We start from the raw sequence: 21767 nt of genomic DNA, 5'->3' as shown, positions 1-21767 counted from the left end.
GGCTATCTGTCTTTTGATCCTTTCTTCATCATTGTAGGTTGTTTGAAAGCTATGCAATGCGTTAAATTGAGGTCTTAAGTCCTCTTTAGTCCGTTTGTGTTTTTGTTAATATCGCTTCGCCGATCCGCTCTGCAACTGTGAGGTTTGTGTAGTGGGAGCTTTAGTTAGTATTTTCCTCCTGTGTTTTGATTACGCCACAGAATGATTAGACAATTATCCTGAGTTAGCATTCTCGTTGCTCTGGCCAGGGGAGATTTCCCCGTGTTAACTATCACTGGTTTCAACCCTCCACAGCGCAATAACTTGGTAATTTCTATTTCCTCGCACAATAATTTCTCTCCTTTGTTTGGGTAAAATTTCAGCAGCCATGAAGTTATAACACACGTACGTAACTAAAAAGAAAACAATCTCGACACATAATTACAACTGAAAAGCTTTATTGAGTCAATCCCCTCAAATTTACACCTAAGCTGCCTAGGTTTGTACTTTTTCAATACAATAACTTGATGTAGATTCAGTAGATTTCACAATCAACCTTACGCAAGAGTGTTTATCGATAGATTTTATCGCATCAACCACACAAAAACTTACAATTTCCACGCACAAACATTAGTCACCTCCGCTTCTCACAAAATCACGGCGAAAATGCGTTACTCTCTGTCCAAAACCACTGTTTTTGACAAAGAAACAACTTTACGCCATACATTTCTTTCTAGCGACTAGCAATGTTTGCCCCCTGGCGATCCCAAAATCCTTTGCGCATACATGGGTCTCTGATTACTGGAAAATCGTTCATTGAAAGTTCTGATGCAAATACAACGGGTGTTTACAGTTTACAGATCTTTTACAGATCCTGCGTATACTTGCAGCATTTTCGTCAGCGGTCTCTTACTTATTGTTTACTTTTATTTAAATAGTGTTCTTTCGAATTCTTCAAAAGTTCCCCAAGTGTAAATTCAACGACCAGTTTGGACATAGACACATACAATATAAAAAAAAGTACAAGGCAGAAAAAACAGATTGTCAAAATCTTGTTGTCAAGAAACAGGCTGTCATAATCTCGTTGCCATGGCAACTTCTAGTCAGAACAATCAATTATTAAATCTAATTGCCGCTAGATAAATTTTAGGAAGAGTCACAAAGTTTGTTGGGTTTGTTTTTATATTAAAAGGTTATTAATATTCAAAGTCAGCGCGGGAAAAAAAGTTCGTGTCTCTTCCTGATATTCATTTCGAAACAATTTCGTGTGGCGGATGATATTCTTTAGATGTGATATTACCACCGTTTTCAAATATTGTTTTATCATTTTGGTGGTTTTGTAGCGTAGGATATCCAATATGGTGGATCCGACGAGGAGGATATCGTTTGGATAAAATGACCTAATTTCAATATCATATGGCTTCATCGCCTCGTTTTTGGACCTCAAGAGCAACATTTATCGACCTATTTTTCAGCCTGAACATTTCGGCTTTCGTTACTTTTAAGGGACTCGCGATATTTGCAGAAAACACTGTCTAAATGCACGCGCAATATTGCGTGGATATTAATTTAATACGAGACATCATGTAAAATTCATGTAAAATGCACGCGTAAAATTCAACTAAAATTCGACTAAAATCACAAATTTAAATATTGTAAAAGAAATTCTCAGAAGGATAACGTGCCCTGTACATGTTTTCGTCCAGATGTAATCTGCACATTTCAATGTTACAACATCCACGCATCTGTTTGAAATCTGCTTTCCAAACTCCCCAAAAGCCTAAAGGTAAAAATTCGTCATCTCGCGTGATTAATATCCACGCGATTTAGACAGTGTTTCTCTATATAGCGCGAGCCCTTTAATACTGTGGGAGTTTAACTGGGGGTGAGCAGATCAGAATCCCTCCTTCATGGCTCCAAAAAAGCCAAAAGACCGGTGCAGATATGTGGTCAGCAAAGAGGTTACAGAGGAAATCTCAGAAGTAATAATTTTCTTCAAATGATTTTCCTTTGCTCGATCATTTTACAGCGCTACGCCTGGTCGTTTCCGTTTCTTACTGGTATAAAAACGAGCCAAGAAATATCTAAGGTAGATTTATAATCTTTTGCGTCGGCCGTACTGGTGACGACCCTCAAAAAATTTCTTTTCGTAAACGGAAGAAACAATTCGTATTCGCGGATTTAAGTAGAAAGGCCAAGTAGAAACCACAAGGGGGCTGACAAAGTGTCAGAAGAATTCAAAAATCTTTAAGCAAGAGATATTAATACAGAGTGTAGCAATGCAATAAGACATATTAAACTTTGCAAGTAGAAGGGCACTTAACTTGGACATCGCCATGCCTCCAGATCTGAAAATCAGACCATTTCAGGACATCTCCACTCCCCATATTGCAAGTCTTGGACATGCGCAATATCTCATCATGAGTCAACACTTCGCTCCACACATTCATCCCAGTGATAATCCCCACGAAGCTTTGCGACAAGCTGAATCCACTGGGATCACCAGGGAGGTTGTCTTGCTCTTGACCAATCACCAGGTATCCTCTACCAGGAATAGTGTGTCCCACTTCTTTCCCAGTGCCATTGTTGATGATTGTGCCGTCCACGGTCACATTCCAGGATCCAGCTTGATTCTCCCATCGTGCACAGACGTGGTGTCTTAATCCGTCGTAATATTTACCCAAATCTATGTCGCTTAAATAAACAAAGAATTGTATCCATTGTATCCATATTGTGTTTTTAATCAAGCCTTGTTGGGGTATTTCTTCCTATTCAGTCTTGGAGTTGGGAGCGCGAACGGCGGGTTCACAACCTCCTCGCGCTGAATTTGATCGTTTATAACTTTGTCAATATTAAAGCAAAGACTGCCAAAACTTTGAATTTCGATACAAATCAACTGGCGACAGCTTAATATGAAATTTGATTGACCGTGTGACTTGATGTCTCCATGACAACAAGATTATGTCAAGCATGCTTTCTTAAATTGAATTGATTGTACATTGTGAGAAAGTTACTTTTAAAACTTTTTTTAAAAAAGTGTATCGTCATTATTTTACAACATGTTGCCATTTTTATAGGTTTGATTGTTTTGGGGTTTTGGAGAAAACAGAAATTTAAGATGGCGTTTTTAAAGAATCAATGACGTATTCTGCACGTTGTGTGACGCCATGGAACCATGTCTGGACCTAATATGCGCTCCCAGGTTTCATTGTCATAGCTTTAATGCACTTACAATTACAAAGAGGATAGCATTTTGTGTCCCCTCTCCCTTCCACCCAGGATGAATAAGGTTAAATGTCAGTAAACATTTCCACAAATTTGTCCTTAGTCTTCGCATATGACCCTTTTATTAGAGTACCATAGACCAAAAGACGAAAAATGTTGGTAAAATGCTCATTATAAACGCTTTAGGAAGGGGTCGTTGTAACAGTACGCAAATTATGCAGTTATAATAAGTCAAACGTTAGAAACCTTTTGTACAGTATAACGAGACATCAACTTGTCGAAAGAGCTTTCACCTCAATGGTTCTACTTTAGCATTTCACCCTTAATACACTTTTCAAAAACTCCCCTTGGCTAATCACACCAAAGGATTTTTTTCAACATGATCAAAAGTTAGAAGGACAATTTATTCAAGGTTTCCATGTGAACGTGAAAGGGTGTTTAGATATTTGAAGTTTAAACAAGGGACAAATGGAGCTTTCATTTATATGCTTACCTATCAGCATTGTTAATTGTAAAGTCAGTCTTAAAAATCGTTATCTCATTCGTGGCTCCTGATGTAGCGTAGCTAAACGGTGCTCCCTTATCAGAGTCATTCGTTTCCATCCAAAAGCAAATTGTAAACTTCTGAATGTCTATGGACCACGTCTGATTAATGTAACTGGTAAGGCCTTTACGTGGAAAGTACAAGTCGTAATTCGACCGTTCACCTTAAGAAAAGAAAAGAAAAAAGCAGTCGAACAAAAGGTTGAAAAATACATATTAAACGTATTATAGCATAGCTTGGAAATCCACGTGATCGAATTCAGTACACGTCAGCGTGTACCATAATCTTGTTAAGCACGCTGATGGTGTAATCAAACCCGACCTGTTTCTTGCTTAATTTGATAAGATTTTTTTTCCCAATAAACGGCCTAGCACGACAGAATAGAACATCTTCAGCCTGCAAACTGGCCAAAGAATTAAGGAAGCTAAGACCTTTGTTGTTGTTGTTGTTGTTTTTTTTTTAACTTTCTTCCCGGCTATCGTCAAACTGTTGGTCACGCATGTGCGTACGTTTTTACTGGCAATGATACAAAGCAATTATTGGTTCATGCATAGAGCTGCACGAATATCAAGTTGTGATGAGCTAAGAAAGTGTGAGTTCTAGAACAAAGAATTGCTCGAAGCGCGCTAGTCGTCTTCTCTCATGCTCCTCGACCTTTCTGCTTGCATATATGCGATGTATGCACCTTAAAGCATGCACCACTTGTTAAATTATCACACAAAGTATAATTTGTGTCTAGCTGATAGTGGGCTATAGTGGTAGCGCGAATATTCTTCGAGGTTCTGTTGTGAGCTGTACCACGTACGGCGATTATCATACGTAAGGCTTTATGCTAATCAGTCAATTGCAACGAGGTTAGACAACACAGTTTTAAAGCTTCTGATATGCAGTCGTTTGGCGTTGCAGTTTTTTAGTAGCGCCATTGGCAGAGTGAGAATAAATGAGTCTGTTCTTATTATTATTTTTATATCTAATTCTTCCAGCAGTTTAATGAGAGAGAGGTCGGTAACTAATGAAACATCTTGATTGGCTAATTGGCTAATGAAACAACTTGATTGGCTAATTGGCTAATGAAACAACTTGATTGGCTAATTGGCTAATGAAACAACTTGATTGGCTTATTGGCTAATGAAACAACTTGATTGGCTGATTGGCCAATGAAACAACTTAACTGGCTAATTGGAACTTTTAGAATTCTCACTATAACTCGTCCCAAAAATATAAACATACCTACACGATCACACAAGCAAAGAACTGGTATCCAAGGTAAACTCGAAAGAAAAAACAAAAGTTTAAAGACAGCTAATAGACCCTATGCAAACATCACTGACATTTTAATATTCTTTTTTTTTTTTGCATTCAAATTAGCCTTACTAACATGGTTCTTGAGTTAAAAAATCAGAAAAAATATTTTACCTGGAATGAGGTCAGTAGGGCTAATTTGAATACATACAAAAGTCTATTGAAATTTAGCCATTTTTGCGTAAGTTCTATTAGAACTGGTATTTTCACGGGGGTCCAAATCAAAGTTAGTAAGACGTCCCAGGCATATCTATCTCGAAAATTGTTTTTTGAAGGTTAAAATAATTTATCAACTAGACGGCACCTCTTAAAACCTGAAACGCATTTGTGTAGGATAGCTAAACTTTGAATCATAAGACCAACAAACCGGTCGCAACATTATTAACTCAGAATTAGTATAAATCAACTTTTAAATCGCTAAGCGAAATTCAACTTCAAAACACCAGTTAATTTGATTGACTAAAGTGATTGATTAAAATGTGTAAAACGATGGAAGACAAAGATTGTATAAACATTACGAGAACAACAGGAGGATAAAAAACAAATAAGAACAATATTGAACAATATTAGCTTATCTTTAACTTGTTTCTTTTTCCAGCTAGTTTTGTAGTTTAGTTACAATTTTAATGAATTAAAGTGGATTTCATTAAGGGTAAAAATTGACTAAGGAAACAACAAAAATTTGGAATGATAAGCACAAAAGTTGGAAATACAATTTCACATAAATACATTACCATCTTTTCCAATGCAGCTGTTTACCTGAAAGAAAAATGATTTTAATAGTCAAATTTATGCCGCTTTTCAGCAGTAGTAAAAATAACTCAGATTCTTAAAAATGACTGAATAATTACTTATATTATTATTATCATTATTATTATTATTTTTATTATTATTATTATTATTGTTATTATTATTATTATTATTATTATTATTATTATTATTAATGTCATTGTTATTATTATTATTATTATTATTGTTATTATTATTATTATTATTATTATTATTATTATTATTATTATTATTATTAACAGATTCATCCCGACGGACCCAATGACTGACTGACTTACTGGCCTAATGACGGGCTGATTGTTTAAAGTGAGTTCTGGTTGACTGACTGACTGACTGACTGACTGACTGACTGACTGACTGACTGACTGACTGACTGAACGAGCGAACGAACCATTGACCTGTCTGGAAAGAACTACCATCCCTATATGACTTTATTTCGTATTATAAAATAACTAACATACTACACGCGTTCTGATTGGTCAATAGAGTTGCCAAACCTATGTACTGTTGTACCGGTAAACTCCCGCTGCTCTCCCGCTGGAGATTTCTCGATAATGGCCGACGAGCGCGACGAAAACTTTCCGAACTTCCACATATTGTCAGGCTTTGATGTGCTTTTGCCGCACAATAAAAATTTGGAGCCAAATTCTAAAAAGGAGAGCTTAAATACTGAGACAGAAGAAGAAAGGTCGTGCAAAAAGAGAAGATTTGCCGATGTGGAAAACGAAGAACTTGACTCGATCGTCGAAAATGCACAAGCCAAAAAAACCAAGCAGGCAACACAGTGGGCAGTTTCCGTATTCACAGGTTGATTCTAATTCCATGAATAATCTTTTAGCCTGACTTTTCACTGAAACTGTTATTTTATAAAATAAACGGCTCAAACAGTATTGATAAACAGTACAAAATTTGTAATTTATTGAAGGTTTATATGCCAAAGTCAAGTTGTTTACAAATAACTTGAAGCGTTTAAAACAATTCAAACCGACTTCAACCCGAGTACAAGGTATTTGATATTAACTGCTCAAATCACAATTCCTCTATCTCTGTTCACCTAGAGTGGAGTAAACAAAAGGCTATTGGCGTAAATCTGGCGGAAATGGCGGTCGAAGAGCTGGACAGGAATCTGAGGCAATTCTACATCGAAGCAAGAAATAAAGAATGCGAAAATTACAGCCGCGCGACTCTTCTCTCCTTAAGAAATGGCATTGAGAGATATCTAAACACACCACCACACAGTTTAGGAATAAGGTTCACTCACGACCCACGTTTTGTCCTCTCAAACCAAATGCTTGACGCCAAAATTAAGCAGCTTAAGCAAGAAGGCATGCAAAACACCAAGCACAAACCAGCAATAGAAAAAGAAGACCTGGCCAAGCTCAAAACAAGTGAAGTTTTTTCACTCACCAAGCCGCTGTCCCTCTTGAGAAACGTCTGGTTTCATGTTTCTCTGTTTTGGTGTCGTCGTGGGTTTGAAGGCCAGAAAAACCTCAAGAAAAGAAGCTTTGCCTTTGAGAGAGATGGAACAGGCTGCCCTTTCGTCACCATGACGCACGACGAAACGACAAAGAACCATCCAGGGGGAATTTCAGAAGTGGAGAGCTTCGAAAAAAATGGCCGAATGTACAAGACCACCTGTACAACCGATGGCTATTCTGCTCTGGAAGTCTTCCTCACAAAGCTCAATCCACAATGCGATGCACTATTTCAGTATCCGAAGAGAAATTGGCGCCCTTCAGATAAAGTGTGGTATGAAATTCGGCCACTCGGAAAGAACAAGTTGTCTTCATTAATGAAAGAAATCAGTGCCGAAGCAGGTCTGTCCCGTACCTACACCAACCATTCGGTGAGAGCGACAGCCATAACCCTGTGGGCCAACGCCGGATTAACAGATCGAGAGATCATGGCAATTTCTGGCCACCGCAATGAAGCGAGCTTGCGAAGCTATCACAATCAGCCATCAGTAAATCAGCTTCGAAAGTGCAGCGACGTGTTGACAGTGGCACTTTGCGAAGATGAAGAAGTACAAACATCTGCCGTTCAGCAAAGTACAGCTACAAGAAGTCCATTCCAGCAGCTGCCGTGTACATGTTCCACAATAAACATGAACAGCGTCTCGACAGGAATGGCTCACCACAGCACAGTTGCGACGTCCACGGCATACAGCAATATGTTGAATTCATGTAAAATCGGCAGTGTAAACATCACTTTTCATCAATAACTGCTATCTGCTGATAAAAAGCATTCTTTCGCCAAGGCATTAACCTTTTTTAGCCACATTTTTGTGAGATTTAGACAGTAATTCAACTTAAAAAACACTTTCATTCATTCGCTCAAACTGCGATGCGTCCTTCGGCGATTCAACAGGTTTATGCTCAAAATAGATCCCGATTTGTGATTGGTTCTCCCGCTTTACTGATGAATTTGAAGAGAATAAACAACTTGATCAAGTTACAAAATAAAAAGCGCCGATTTCTAAGTGTTTTTGTCCAAGTAGTTATTTCATAAAAGCAATAAACCACACTTTCCAGAAGTTTACCAGCGTAATAAAACCACTTGGGATGTTGGGAGTACACTCGAAAAGCTTGTAAATCACTCGCCTGCGGCTCGTGATTTACAATCTTTCTCGTGTTCTCCCAACATCCCGCGTGATTTTATTACACTGGTAAACTTCTGGAAAGTGCGGTCTATTGCTTAATGAATTTCTAAATTACTGTGTGCCTAAAGTCAAGAGCCTCTCTTTAGACTCACTGCCAATTCTCATTTTCTTATAATTGATTATGATTGTTACTGTGTTATTGAAACTAATGATCGACTGAATTTTTTTTTAAATTGCTGATTGACTGACCAATTTATTCACCTACGGGGAACTAACTTAACTACCATATTGTTGCTATGGAAACTTTCTAATCGTCATATTTAAGAGGCCCAAACCTCACCAAAGAAGTGTTTTGTTCCATTTTTTTCATATTTAAAAGGTTTTCAAGGTTAAAGGGTCACAACCAGATTTGGCAAAACACGTGATCAGAACAGAAAAAAGCCCTAAACTCAAATGGCGTACAACTGGGAAAATTGAAAACAGTGGGGATTGTTAAAGATCGCCAAGGTGCAAAATGTGACGTATGGAATGTAGTTTTTGAAAGACATAATAAACGATCCTGCTTTGAATGAGACTTTCAACTTTCTTATGATAGCTTTCATGTTTTTAAATCATATTTATTTTGTTCATCTTTTAGTTTTGATACCTATTTTGGTCATTTTTGGTGGTTTTCCGAAGCTGAATGCGTTGTAGAATCAGAAATTCCAGAAGCTCTAAGGCATGCAAAGATATTTTCATCGATATGAGAGTTGCTAGTGCGATATTGTTATAGGCCCTTAATCACGTGATTTGCCATTATTATTCTTCCTATTCTCCTCATTCAGCTATCCTCTTTGTAACTTAGATACTGACTGTCGTAAAACACAATAGATAAGCTTTATTGATGCGTGATTTTAACATAATGTGCAAGATTTTATTTCATACCAAATAAAAATCACCAGTCTTACAGGGCTGCCACACTTCTCCGTATTTAAGGCCGCTAGTCCTTCTTTTTCAACTCTCCCCCCCCCCCCCCCCGGACCTGTTTCGCAATAAGTTACCGAGTCGAAAAATATTCTGTGTGAACAATGTCTCCCAACAAGACTCACTTTTAATTGTTTTTGAAAACTTGAAAAGTCTTTGTAGTTCTATTAACTCACTTGAAACGTTTGTGTTTAAAATTATCAACAATTGATAAGACCGAATTTGATAAATATAGTTATTGGGTCCGATAACTTATCGGGAATTTCTTGATGCAGGCCTCTGATTCTCTGTACCTTACCGTACCAAAGAGAAGTTTAGAAGACAGCCAGCGCGCCAAACTTGTCTACCGAAGAACTTAAGAACAGCGAGATGGGGAGTTTGGGGTTGCCAGGCTTCCAACCGACTTATGGAAATGGCCCAAAAAAAAAAACGGTTCCTTAAACTGTAAGCACCATTTTTTTTTTCTCAAAATTTTGTGCTATTCGTAGGCTTTCGAAATTCACTCGTACTTTTTAACAGTACGAGATTTCAACGTTTTAAAGTTGTTGAGTACAGAACCCGTTTTTGCGAACTGAGCTTTATTAACTGACTGTTTTGCAGTCTGGTTGATATCATTTTGTTGAGAGAGGAGTATGCAGGTAAGTTGAGTTGTTACTAATCGAATGAATTGAGTTTAACGTTTAAACATTCAAATATTAATTTCGTACCTTAGCATCATCATAGTAAACGACATCGTGCTCAGCATGATAACACTCTGGGCAAATTAGTCTGTTTGCGTTATTCAATTGACACTCGTGGGCTTCGCTGCTGATTGATTTATAGTTGAACGATAAACACGTTGTGTGGCGCAGACATCTGGTACCACAGTCCAATGCAGATCTCACGTGATAGCTGCCGATGACGTGATTATCTAGCATATGGCCTGCAAAAAAAAAAGGTTTCAGTATGAAATACGGTAAGTATGAAGGATTATATAATAAGCTCAGTTATGCACGCATTCTGATTGGCTCTCACCTATGATCTATTGGAGGACAGACGTATAGATGACGTCATCGACATTAAAACTTTTGCCCTCTGTTATTTTAAAATGGCGGATAGTTTTGAAAATTTAGACGATATTTTACCAGACTGGGCGAACGAAGATTACAGAAGACGTCAAAATGTGGCAAGAACATCAGTGACACACTCGGCTGCGCCTCGTGTGCCACTTTTTTGTTCTTACCACATTTTGACGTCATCTGTGATCTATTACTGAACAGACGCACCTCAACATGGAATCTATTTGTTAAATAAATGCCTGTGTAAGTGAGTGAGGGAGGTGGGGGAGGGGGATGGAAGAGAGGGAAGAAACAAGCGGGAAAATGAATAGCAATGTTAGTAATAATAGTGTTAGTATATCTTTATTCCACCTTAATCAAAGGAAAGCATTTGTCTTAAAACACAGAAGAGTGAACCTCAACTAACAGAATGAAATAAAAACTTACAGAAAGTTACAGCAAAAGGGAAAAAAAAGGTAAGTAGTTAATTCAAAAATAACATTTGGACTAAGGAACTCTTTTTTTCTGGAACATTACATTGGTATACTTTCCAACCAATTTAAACTTATCACTTATATCTAAATTAGCTAAATAAATATTTTTATTGCTGATAAGCAAGGAAGCGTCTGTTTTTCAAGTGTAAACTATCGTGTCCTCTCAATACATGAAATTCTGCTCATCTTCTAAGGAATTCTACTTTCAAATTGAGCGTATCCTTTCTATGTCTGGTTTTGATGATCATTTCGTTTCCCTGTTTCCTGCTTGTATTTTTAATGGCTAATTAAACTTCCAGTCGTAGGTAGTTTTGTTACACTGATTTTATGTACCGCATTTCTAACTATCTTAAGGTACTTTTCGATGGAATGGATGGATTTATGACTGAACGAACGAACGGACGGACGGATTAACGGACGGACGCACGGACGGATTAACGGACGGACGAACGAACTAGCGAACAAACGAACGAACGAGCGGAAAAAAAGGATGGAGGGACGGATAGATACACGCCGGACAGACAGAAGGATGGATGGATGGATGGATGAATGGATAGACGAACGAACGAATGAAGCATACCCCATTATAACAAACATGTAAAGGGTGACATAATCAGGTATTAAATAAATAATGGGGATCCTGTATACAGTAGACAACAGCTTTGAATACTCAAGGAATATGCATACCTCTAAGAGCGCAGACATGGTGAAAGCACAAATAATCTCCATGCAGTCAAATGAAATCGTGGGTTATTTAGTCATTTCTCGACATCGCCATGATCAAAAATAGCAAAATGATCTGAACAGTTCTTACGTTGTTTGGTATTTTAAAAATCTCCAAGAATTTGAGATAAAAGTATCCTTTCGTTGTGCTGAAAAAATTGTCCTAGCAATTCAGTGCAATGGTCAAAAACAGCCGTTTGAACAACTTTATGGTGAAACGTGGATCTAAACCCTATCTTCGTAGACCGGTTTTTTTTAGTCTCCTGGGACCTTGGGGAGGTGGGTGGATTGTGCCCATCCCCCTCCATAGCTCTGCAAGTATAAAAGCTATGACAGTGAGACTTAAAAGAATAGATAGCAGGTTCGAGGTCCGCAACACGAAGTGATGTCGTCATATTACGGGGTAATAAGGTCGTGATTGCTAAATGGTGGCCATCTTGGATCCGTCATCTTGGATTTCTGAATTTTCCAAAACCTTCAGGAAAGCGCCGAAATTGAACGAAAAGTAATCAATGACCAATACAGGAACCCTATTATGACCTAAAAAACTAACAATTACGGGGAAAGATTCTGAATAAAATGCCTGTCAAAATTGGCTGCCATGGTAACATCAAATTTTATGAATACTAACCGTACACATCCAATTTTTTCCCATATAAATTTCTGAAAATGTCCTAAATTTTGAGAGCGTTTGCTCAAGTATTTAAAAGGTTATTCAGGTTCAAAGTCGCCCTGGGTACAATAAGCCCCCCCCCCCCACCCCCCGCTTACCCCCTCGTCATCGGATAGGCTTAATTGTTTTTATTTTCTATTGCCACCCAATAAAGATTTGCTAGTTGCCATGGCGATAGCCTCTTCACTACGAAGAAAAAAAAGAGAAATACACAAAAAATATACCGGTATCCTAACTTGAAGAAAATTGCGAGACAAGAGAATATGATTTCCTTTGTAACAGATACAATTTGGTGTTAATGTTTTAGTCAAAGCGTTTGCAAGTCTCTCGAAAGCGTTCAAAAGAGATTGTGAATTGCCATATGATCACGTCGCGAAGGATAGAATTTCACAACATTAACGCCTAATGTCCTACTCTTGCCTGACAGTAAGTTGACGGTTGAACTACAATTTTTTTTTACAGGTCTATTATCCAAATTGACATCCCCTTATGATTTAAATTGTTGGTATCCATTATCAATATAGTGCTTCCTCATAACCAAGACAGCTGTATTGACATTTTTATGTATACAGTACAATCTTAATATATCCAACTTTATTTTTCCATGCAAAAATTACCCGCATGCAATTTTCTCTGCTTGGCTGTATTGCACTAATTTAAACCCCAAAACTAAAAAAAAATTGTTAACCGGGACAACTTTGCAATTCAGCCCGTTCGAGTTAGCGCACAGTGAACCCATCTGCGGCAGATTACGAGAGAAAATGGAAATTGCTATATGCATCAGATTGCAGGAAGTTGGAAGTTGTTCTTACTTGTAATACCTTGACACCGCTTATTCTCATCCCGTTTCAGTCCGGTTGAATATAATTCGAGTTACGTTCATAGGAAACGAAATTCATTCAAAATTTTGGCCATTCGTTGGTCACGTTTGTTCTTGTAGGGCTTCAATGCTTTTTGAATTGACTAAAGTCAATACGATGTATGAATTGAGGCTAAGTGTTGTGGTTTTATTTTGGCGCTTTTTTTCTTTTAATGTTAAGCTCTAAAATTACAATTCGCACCGTATATTATTTATTTCAGGACATCCTGGATCATTACAGTAAATATGTATATTGTTTTTAGTTTTTGCTACTGAACTAGATGCACAATTATACAAACTGGCCGGCTAAAATACACAAAAATATTCCAATTCTAAAAGTCAACACGGATAGTCGTGCTGCTTTTAGTTTCAAAAATTTTTTTCCATAAAAAAGGATGAATGAAGATGACAAAAGCAGTCAGCGATATGCTATAATCGTCGAGCGACGAGTTCTCTTCTCAAGCGAAAAACATGCGTCTCAAATAGGCTTGTCAAATCCAAATAAAAATTGAAGTCACATTTAACTCTGCTTTCACAGTGATACTTTGAAGACGATGTTCATTTTAAATAATCTATGCTGAGCTCAATGGAAGGGCTCTCGTTGATGTTTGGGAGACTCAATGAATATTTACCTATGGAAATAGCCAGTAGTCACTAACGCAGACGTTTTCTGTGACTTATAATTACTCAACACCTTCAAAGAGTAGTTTAAAATATTTTAAAATTACCATAACTCTTGAATTACCTTCAAATGCTTGAAAATAAGCAGATCGTTGCGATGAACTCCGGTCTATCATCGAATCCACAGCGAAGAAAAAGACAGCCATGATAGAAAATATAGACCATACACACAACGGGTATGAACGCTGTCGACTCATTCTGTGATGGCTGAAAACAGAATTGCTTGTTTTAGAACAACTTAAACTCTTCTCTACAAAATGAAACGGGCGTTTAAGTGTCGTTTTTGCAAAGGAAAGCTAAGTTGCCTCTATTTTTGACGTAAATGCTTTTTTAATATATGCCACCATCTATTAATGTGTATTTTTCATTTCTTGGTTGGCAAACGTAAAGACACTGTCAAGGTGTTAAGCATAAATTAGTTTGTACAGAGCAAGTCTTTAATTAAAATAAACGTGCTAGCATTGTGTTAATCTGATCAATAGCCGACGTACAAAGGTAAGAACGCTTAGCATATCGATCCTAAATCGAGGAAAAAAAGTATCAAAGCTAATGTGATGAGACATTTTTAATAAAAAATATCTTATTGGGTGAACAGTTTTTGGGATCTGATTCATAATATTTTAGTCTATTTCAACAAATTGCGACGGTAAACAAACAAGTGTCCTCAAAAAATTGTTCACGTAAAATTTTCGCCAAACTTCTTATACACCGATCGTTTGGCGGTATCACTTATTAAAAACAAAACTGCGTTTGTGTGTATAATAGCTCAAAAAAAAAAAAAAGAAAGAAAATAAAAGGAGGACTCGTGTCTTTTAACATCACGTTTGCTGTACTCTTTTCATAGGATGTGATGTTTGGCGCAAAGCAGCGGACTCGAAAATCTCTCATAACTAACGAAGAAAGTTGTAAAATCCCAAACCAGATATCCATTTTCTTTAGTTTATGCTGATCTATTTCTTTGAGTTGGAAGGACTTTGGGCATCTTATAACTTACGACCACATAATAGTTCTTTGATCCCTAAGTAAGTGAAAAGTTGTTCCGTATTCCAGGAAGAAAGAGGATTTCCCTTTTCCTCATAGATACCTCTTTTTTCGCATACACCACTTATATGTTCTTGCTCTCCTTAAACGTCTTTGACAGATTTGTAACTTGTTTCTTACTCCATTAGTTTCAGGATCGATTAACCATAACTTGATTTTTTTTCTCAAAATGTCTAAGAAAAGGATATTTGACGAGAGCGCATCGTATTAATTAATTAATTAATTAATTTTAAAGATCAACTTTACGAGTTGCACTTATAATTATTTGATACAAAACTGAGAAAAAGATCTTATTAAAAAATGACTGACATCTAAATTTCTTTGTGTGCATTCAAATTAGCCTCACTAGCCTCGTTCAAGGGTAATATACTTGTGATTTTAGAACTCGAGAACGAGGTTGGTAGGGCCAATTTGAATGCATGCGCAAACAAAGAATTCTAAATGTCAGCCATTTTTGCGTAGCGTCTATGAGTAGAATATTGTTTTCTCAAGATGCCTAAAAAACTATTCCACGAGGGCGCATTGTATTTAAATTTAATATCAACTTTACGAGTTGCACTTATAATTATTTGATACAGAACTGAGAAATAGACCTTAAAGGGCCCTAGTCAGCCACACCTTTGTTTTTGTTTATATGCGAGAGTTTGGCCATTATATTTTATTCGGAGCGTGTCGAAATGAAAGAAATCACTGTGAAACTACTAACGATAATGAAACATACTTTCAGGAACACAACTGAGAGTTAAGCAATAAGATTTTGCTTCACCTTGCAATATCAATAATTTCGATGGCATCGAAAATGGCGGAGGCTGACTAGGGTCCTTTAAACAAAAATGACTGACATTTAAACATTCATTTGCCTCCATAAGCCTCACTAGCATCGTCCAAGGCTAATATTCTTTTGATTTTTCAACTCAAGAACGAGGTTAGCAGGGCTAATTTGTATGCAAACAAGAGATTACTAAAATGTTAGCCACTTTTTGCATAGGGTCTATAAGTAGAATAGTTTTTGCTAACCATCGCTTACGAAATATTGTATACGGTCGTCGTCTTCTCAAACTGAATTATTTTAATTATTTTGGATTTCAAGGGACAAGTATGTCTTTTAATTAAATTAATTAGAGTAAAACTTAGACCAGTTAGGGTAGCTCAAAAGTCTTCAGCACCTCAGATTTACCAAATACCCAGCATAAAGTAATCAGAACAATTCAAACTGCGTTAGCTTCTAATACGACCCCAGAGAGCAGAACAGGAAGCTTCGTTGCATAAAATCTTGATTCAACAGTCTTGGAATTGGAATCCTGTTTAGTCAAGCTAAAATTAAAATTAAATAATTGATACCATGATGCAATCCTACATGTTTATTTCCTTGGTAAAGCGATAGAGCGAAACATATAAACCTTCATAAATTATAAAATGTTTTCAACATACAGCGCCAAGACGTTTAAAACTATACCTTGAGAACAGGGTTCGAAAAATTAAAATTCTGTGAAAAAAATCATCATTTTATTCTCCCAGACTCAGATCCCGATCGTTAGTTAGTATGGTCATAGCATTCTACAGTTTGTCGGCATTCAATGTCAAGAAAAACGTACTTACGAACAATAGCGAATGGTTATGCATGTCTCTAATACTGTGACTGTATTCATTCAAAGGAAAGCTCTCGGGCAATTCCTTTAACATTGTGGTATTAAAACAATTCTGAAGATAACCACTCTAAATCAGTTTGCAAGACCTTTTGACTAGCTTCCTCCTGGTGTGCTGTTTATTCGCTATACAAACCAGGTCGTTGTAATACTGCGTATTATAATTGTATAGACAGGAGTGTTTTGCTGGAAAATACACCACTCGTAAAATTCGTACGAAAGTACATCCGGGACCCAAATGGCGTATTTTCCACATCCTCCCTAGTGAGGATATCGATGACGTCATTTCTCTCTTTTTCACAGCTGTTTGCGCAAACAGTCGGTGAAAAATTGCGAGCGATAGATTTGTCAATATAACAAAAAGAAAGTTACACGGTGCCTTGAACATATGAATTTTATTTTCTCGTGTAAAAACAATATTTTACTTACTCGCTGCGCTGGTTGGCAAAATATTGTTTTTACCTCTCGAAAAAAAAAATCATATCTTCGCGCCACCGTGTAATATCTTCCATAGATATGTCTGCAACGCGGGTAAAATCCTAATGCGTTCCTGAGAGCTGCTGAACAGACATTTCCTTCGCTTTCATGACGAATTTAACAGCAGTGAAAACTAGGACACCTACCTTAACTCACCTCGCCCTGTACAAAGTATATGATGAGGCGTTCAATCCTCGTTACACGTTTTTCAGGCGTAGTCCTGTATCCATTTACAGCAAACTTTCCCGTTTGTCGTGTTTCAGAATAAGACACAAATAATTTTGTGTTGAGCTAAGGTAAGAGTTCGTCACGGTTCGTCAATAATAACAACGAACCACCTGTCAACTAGAATGAAACGGGTAAAATATGTCAGAAAGGCTGCATTTGATATGCAAATTCCGTTTGCTTGGATAAGACTTTGGCATATTTTTAATTAATTTAATCAAGTTTTTAGATTTACAATCAAATCAAATCAACCGTTAACGTTCAATCTGAGGTAGGCTTAAAACAGAGTACCAGAGCCCTTAAAAATAAGCCACCTATTATTACATTATTAACAAATCTATAGATCTAAACCTATATGCGTAAAGGCTGTTACTGCTGTTTATAAAGCGTGACACGTGACACGTTATGGAAGCCACTTAAAATACGCGATTTTCCATCAATAACATGTAACAGTACAACAGGAAACAGAACATGATTTGGAAGAAAAACTTAAACATGCAGCAAGCAACAGCAACAACAACAACGAAAACAACGAAAACATCGTTTCTTAAATTATGGAGTGTGACCGGCGTCTTAGAAACAGGAGGAGGTGTGGTTATTTTTCAAAGTTTTATTTCGATAATTTGGGTATTTTGCCAGCTAATTTAAGTATCACATTAGGGGCATTTCCTTGACGTTTGATTTCAATTTTTTTGTCTGTTTTCGTTAATGAAACGACCTTCTACAGTGCCATGGCAAACGCTATGAGTTTCATCGTTTCATCGCTGATAAACTTGGGATGCAACGACAGAAGAAGAAGTGGATGAATTTTTCTCGTTCAGAATCTGGACCTTAACAATGGAACAATTCCGAAGAGCTAGTGGCTGATCATCTTCTCCGGAGATGAATCCACTCAAAATATTCGAAATGTTCTCCTTCTGGTGGAAGGACGCCCGTGTGTTGTACGATTCAATCGAGCTGTATGATTTGTGGCCTGTCACTGCCTTGACTTGTGTCTTGCCTCCACGTTGCTATCTGATAAAACGGGTACTGCTGTAGCTTTCACACAGTGGTTGTTAAGATGTGGAGTAATTGCAGCTGCCTTACCATTGGTTTTTATCATATTAGTGAGTGTGACTTCACCGGCTGTTGAATTACAATACCACGCGGTTTCATTTTCAGGATTAAATTTTCCTGAAACTTCCCTCGGTCTCTGGAACAGGCAGTCCAATTTGGGATTCAGATCCTTGAGGAAATTCTCAATTGTTTTCACTGGGCAGCGACTGGAATTAATTACTTCAAACATCTTTACATCGGCTTCGTCTGTTGAATCATTGAGTCCGCCCTGGTGGTTGTTGGTGGACATTAGAGCATCCCTATCGGAAATCATAGTACCGCCTTACTTGGGGAGCAGTCTCCAGAACCAGCATCTCTTTGGTAAGTTTTCTTTGATTTTCTTGTCCTCTTTTTCCAAAGTAAAAGATCAAGTAAAACCAAGCCGATCGCAGTAGTTGGGAGGAATCTTTTCTGTTGGCGTCGCCAAGCTGACCGCTTGTGAATAATTCTTGCATTAGTTCGCTGTTTTGGGTTTTTTTATGCACCAGGTTTGTCACAACAGTCCGGTTGCGTAGATAACTGGGAGAATCTTTCTCTTATTTAATCTTTCATCTGCAGTGCGTATACTTGTTACACGTGTACATAAGTTTAATAAGGCTACGTTAGATTAAAGTAAAACCCGGCTCGTGACTATCACAAATGAATAGAGTAGTGATCTGTATTAGTGATATTTATTTATCTAATTATTTATCTATATATTCATTTTTATTACTTTAGTCTTAATTACCATTTTCAATAAGGTAATATAGTATTTCGTATTGTCACTGAAAAGCCCCACCCAGGGAGTGCCAATAATTTTATTATTATAAAGGCAGTGTAAACTTCTGGATGCCCAGAACCTAAGCAAACGATGGTTGGGCGGCAAAGCGTAGCCAACCTCGCGAAGACTAAACCGTAACAACTAATCACTAACTTCTTATCAAACCCCTAAATCCTAATGTTCACTTAGAAAAATCATATACACTGAAGCTCTAAAAATGAATTAAATTATAAAACGCTTAAATTACTTCTGGACTAAAATGCTTTGAAAAAGTCTAATAGAAAATCCAAACTTCTTATGTTTTCTTAAAATGAGCCTATGCAATAATGCATGAAAATGGATTCATGTAATAAAAATGTGAAAAATCTTATTATTGTTATCATTATTATTATTATTATTATTATTATTATTATTATTATTATTATTATTATTATTATTGTTAGAGACTCTCCTGGAAATGACAAAGAAAGTAATACAATGCCCTCAAGATCTGTTATCTTTTTTGAATTTTATCATCTTTTTGTTTTTAATTTGAGCATTATTTAAGAAATGCTTTTGTAATTGTATCGCGTTTGCTCTGAAAATATTTTATGAATAGACCATTTCTGAGTTGCTTTGAACCTCATTATGAAAGAGAGGCCAAGTGCAAAGTTTTTGTTATGAAAATTAATTTTCATTCATATGCAAACAAAACTAATTTTCATAAGAAAAGTTTTGCGCTTAGCCTCGCTTTCATAGTGAGGTTCATAGCAACTCGGAAATGGCCTATAGTAAATATTGATTATTATTATGTCTATTTTATTGAATAACTTTTCAGTTTACAATTCTGAAACCTGCTGCGGACAGTGTCTAGGCAAAAGTTCCTGGACTAGGAAAAAGAAAAAAAAAATATGATTATTATTATTATTATTATTATTATTATTATTATTATTATTACTATTATTATTATTATCTCTTTATTAATATATACCAAGCAAATTGTTATTTACAAGTTAAAAGTGGAAAAAAGAACTATTAAAACCTATTTACAATTTACTTCGATTTCGAGATTAATTTTCAAGCACAAATTTTTTAAAGAAAAAAACAAATGTCATAATAATAATAATAATAATAATAATGATGATGATGATGATGATGATGATGATGATAATAATAATAATAATAATAATAATAATAATAATAATAATAATAATAGTAAAAAACAACATCTTTATCAACATATTCCAAGCTACTTGCTACTAGATAGATAGATAGATAGATAGATAGATAGATAGATAGATAGATAGATAGATAGATAGATAGATAGATAGATAGATAGATAGATAGATAGATAGATAGATAGATAGAGCCACAGGCTGAATTACGTCTGATTTACAATAAAATATATAAAAATGAACAAATGACAATACCAAGCTAAAAAAAGCTAATATAAAAGGACAAAATATATAATTAAGAGAAACAATATTACATCATTGCTTTATGGACATAGTGACAGATAAAACTCTTGCGAGTACGGGTGGTGTGGAGGCGCCGCGTAGTAAAAGAGTGCTGACTCCTTAAATTGACTTCGCAATCATTCTTGGGAGGCAGTAAGCTATACAGCTTGTACGAGGAATTAGACAGGATGGAATTAAAGAGCTTATCACATAAGAACTCGCGGCGCTCGTGTAAGGAAACTAGACCAGTCATAAGAAGCGCCTCATTGTACGAAAAGTCTGGACAGATAATACGCAAAGCTCGGCTTTGACATCTCTCTAGATCTACTAAAAGGTATTGCGGGAGGCTATGATGATAAACAGGGCATGCGTATTCAGTAACAGGCCTTATACAAGTCAAATAGAAGAGCAAAAGTTCCTCCGACTTGACTGGTGCACGCTTAAGCTGACGCAAAAATACAGGCGCTTGTCTGTTGGGTGATTCAATTTACCATGACAGCCAATTTTTTGACAGGCAAAAAGTAGAAAATCCTTTTATTTAGACCAGAAGTGCCAGGACCCCTAAAACGCATAAACCATTTCACAAGGAAACAAGGCCTAAACAATATCATGTCCGTTTTTTTTTTTTTTTTTTGTCCTCTGGGGCCGGACGAGGGGGGAAGGGGGGGGGGGGGACGGACTGTGTACCCCCGCCTTCATAACTTTGCATCTATAAAAGCTATGACAGGGAGACTTGTATGATAGACAGCGCGTTTAAAGATGTCTCCTTTGAGGTCCGCAGCCCGAAGTGAACCCGGTCTACATAGGGATTTTTATAGAGTAGACGAGGCCTATGCATGGTTCCCCAATGAGGAGAGATTTTAGAAAAAATCAGCAGTGGTGAGAAGAAGGGAGCTTGAGGGGACAAAGTTGAAAGGAGAAATGGGAAAAAGTGTGTCCTGTCCTACCCCTCAGTCCACGCTCGGCCTTTTTCCTCTCTATGGAGACGGTTCACAGAATCTTTTCTTTGGTTTTGCGTCAAGCAATGAATAAAACTTACAAATAAACACCAAACTTCACGCACACTGGGACTTGTGTTAACAAGATCAAAAAGGGTGATTTAAAATTATATTCAGGTAGCGGATAACAAGATAAATATTTCAGTAATGTTCAGATAGTATTGCAATCACCAAAAGTGTGCAAGACAGTTCTTTTTCTTAATTCGTTAACCACCATAAAA

The 21767-nt window shown here is 36.8% G+C and overlaps 2 protein-coding genes across 4 annotated transcripts; one reads left to right on the top strand and one right to left on the bottom strand.

The window, feature by feature from the left end:
- Positions 1-1289: 1289 nt before the first annotated feature.
- LOC146453577 (C-reactive protein 1.1-like) lies at positions 1290-17333 on the bottom strand. 3 transcript variants are annotated; one of them, XM_085096453.1, is made up of 6 exons: positions 17179-17333; positions 13933-14075; positions 10109-10323; positions 5785-5809; positions 3698-3911; positions 1290-2673 (listed from the first exon to the last, which is right to left on the bottom strand). In XM_085096453.1, the coding sequence occupies exons 2-6, from the start codon at positions 14063-14065 to the stop codon at positions 2274-2276; spliced, it is 987 nt and encodes a 328-aa protein (XP_084952579.1). In that variant the 5' UTR covers positions 14066-14075; positions 17179-17333; the 3' UTR covers positions 1290-2273. The 3 variants fall into 3 exon arrangements, with proteins under 3 accessions (XP_084952579.1, XP_084952580.1, XP_084952578.1); XM_085096454.1 differs by having other exon boundaries at positions 17189-17333; XM_085096452.1 differs by lacking the exon at positions 17179-17333 and having other exon boundaries at positions 13933-14178.
- LOC146453578 (uncharacterized) lies at positions 6394-8344 on the top strand. Its single transcript, XM_085096484.1, has 2 exons — positions 6394-6646; positions 6898-8344. Exons 1-2 carry the CDS (start codon positions 6394-6396, stop codon positions 8058-8060), a joined length of 1416 nt encoding a protein of 471 aa, XP_084952610.1. The 3' UTR covers positions 8061-8344.
- Positions 17334-21767: the final 4434 nt, after the last annotated feature.

Source organism: Pavona decussata, unplaced genomic scaffold, assembly GCF_977016875.1.
Source record: "Pavona decussata unplaced genomic scaffold, jaPavDecu1.1 SCAFFOLD_329, whole genome shotgun sequence".
Lineage (NCBI taxonomy): Eukaryota > Metazoa > Cnidaria > Anthozoa > Scleractinia > Agariciidae > Pavona > Pavona decussata.
This window is presented reverse-complemented; position numbering and strand designations above follow the sequence as displayed.

Bases quoted from the DNA above. Each gene is read 5' to 3' on its own strand.
- LOC146453578 (XM_085096484.1), top strand. From the start codon at position 6,394: ATGGCCGACGAGCGCGACGAAAACTTTCCGAACTTCCACATATTGTCA. The intron at 6,647-6,897 runs GTTGATTCTAAT...CTGTTCACCTAG, and splicing joins GGCAGTTTCCGTATTCACAG to AGTGGAGTAAACAAAAGGCT.
- LOC146453577 (XM_085096453.1), bottom strand. From the start codon at position 14,065: ATGAGTCGACAGCGTTCATACCCGTTGTGTGTATGGTCTATATTTTCT. The intron at 10,324-13,932 runs GTAATTCAAGAG...TTTTTTTTGCAG, and splicing joins TTATTTTCAAGCATTTGAAG to GCCATATGCTAGATAATCAC. The intron at 2,674-3,697 runs GTAAGCATATAA...TGTTTATTTAAG, and splicing joins ACAATTAACAATGCTGATAG to CGACATAGATTTGGGTAAAT.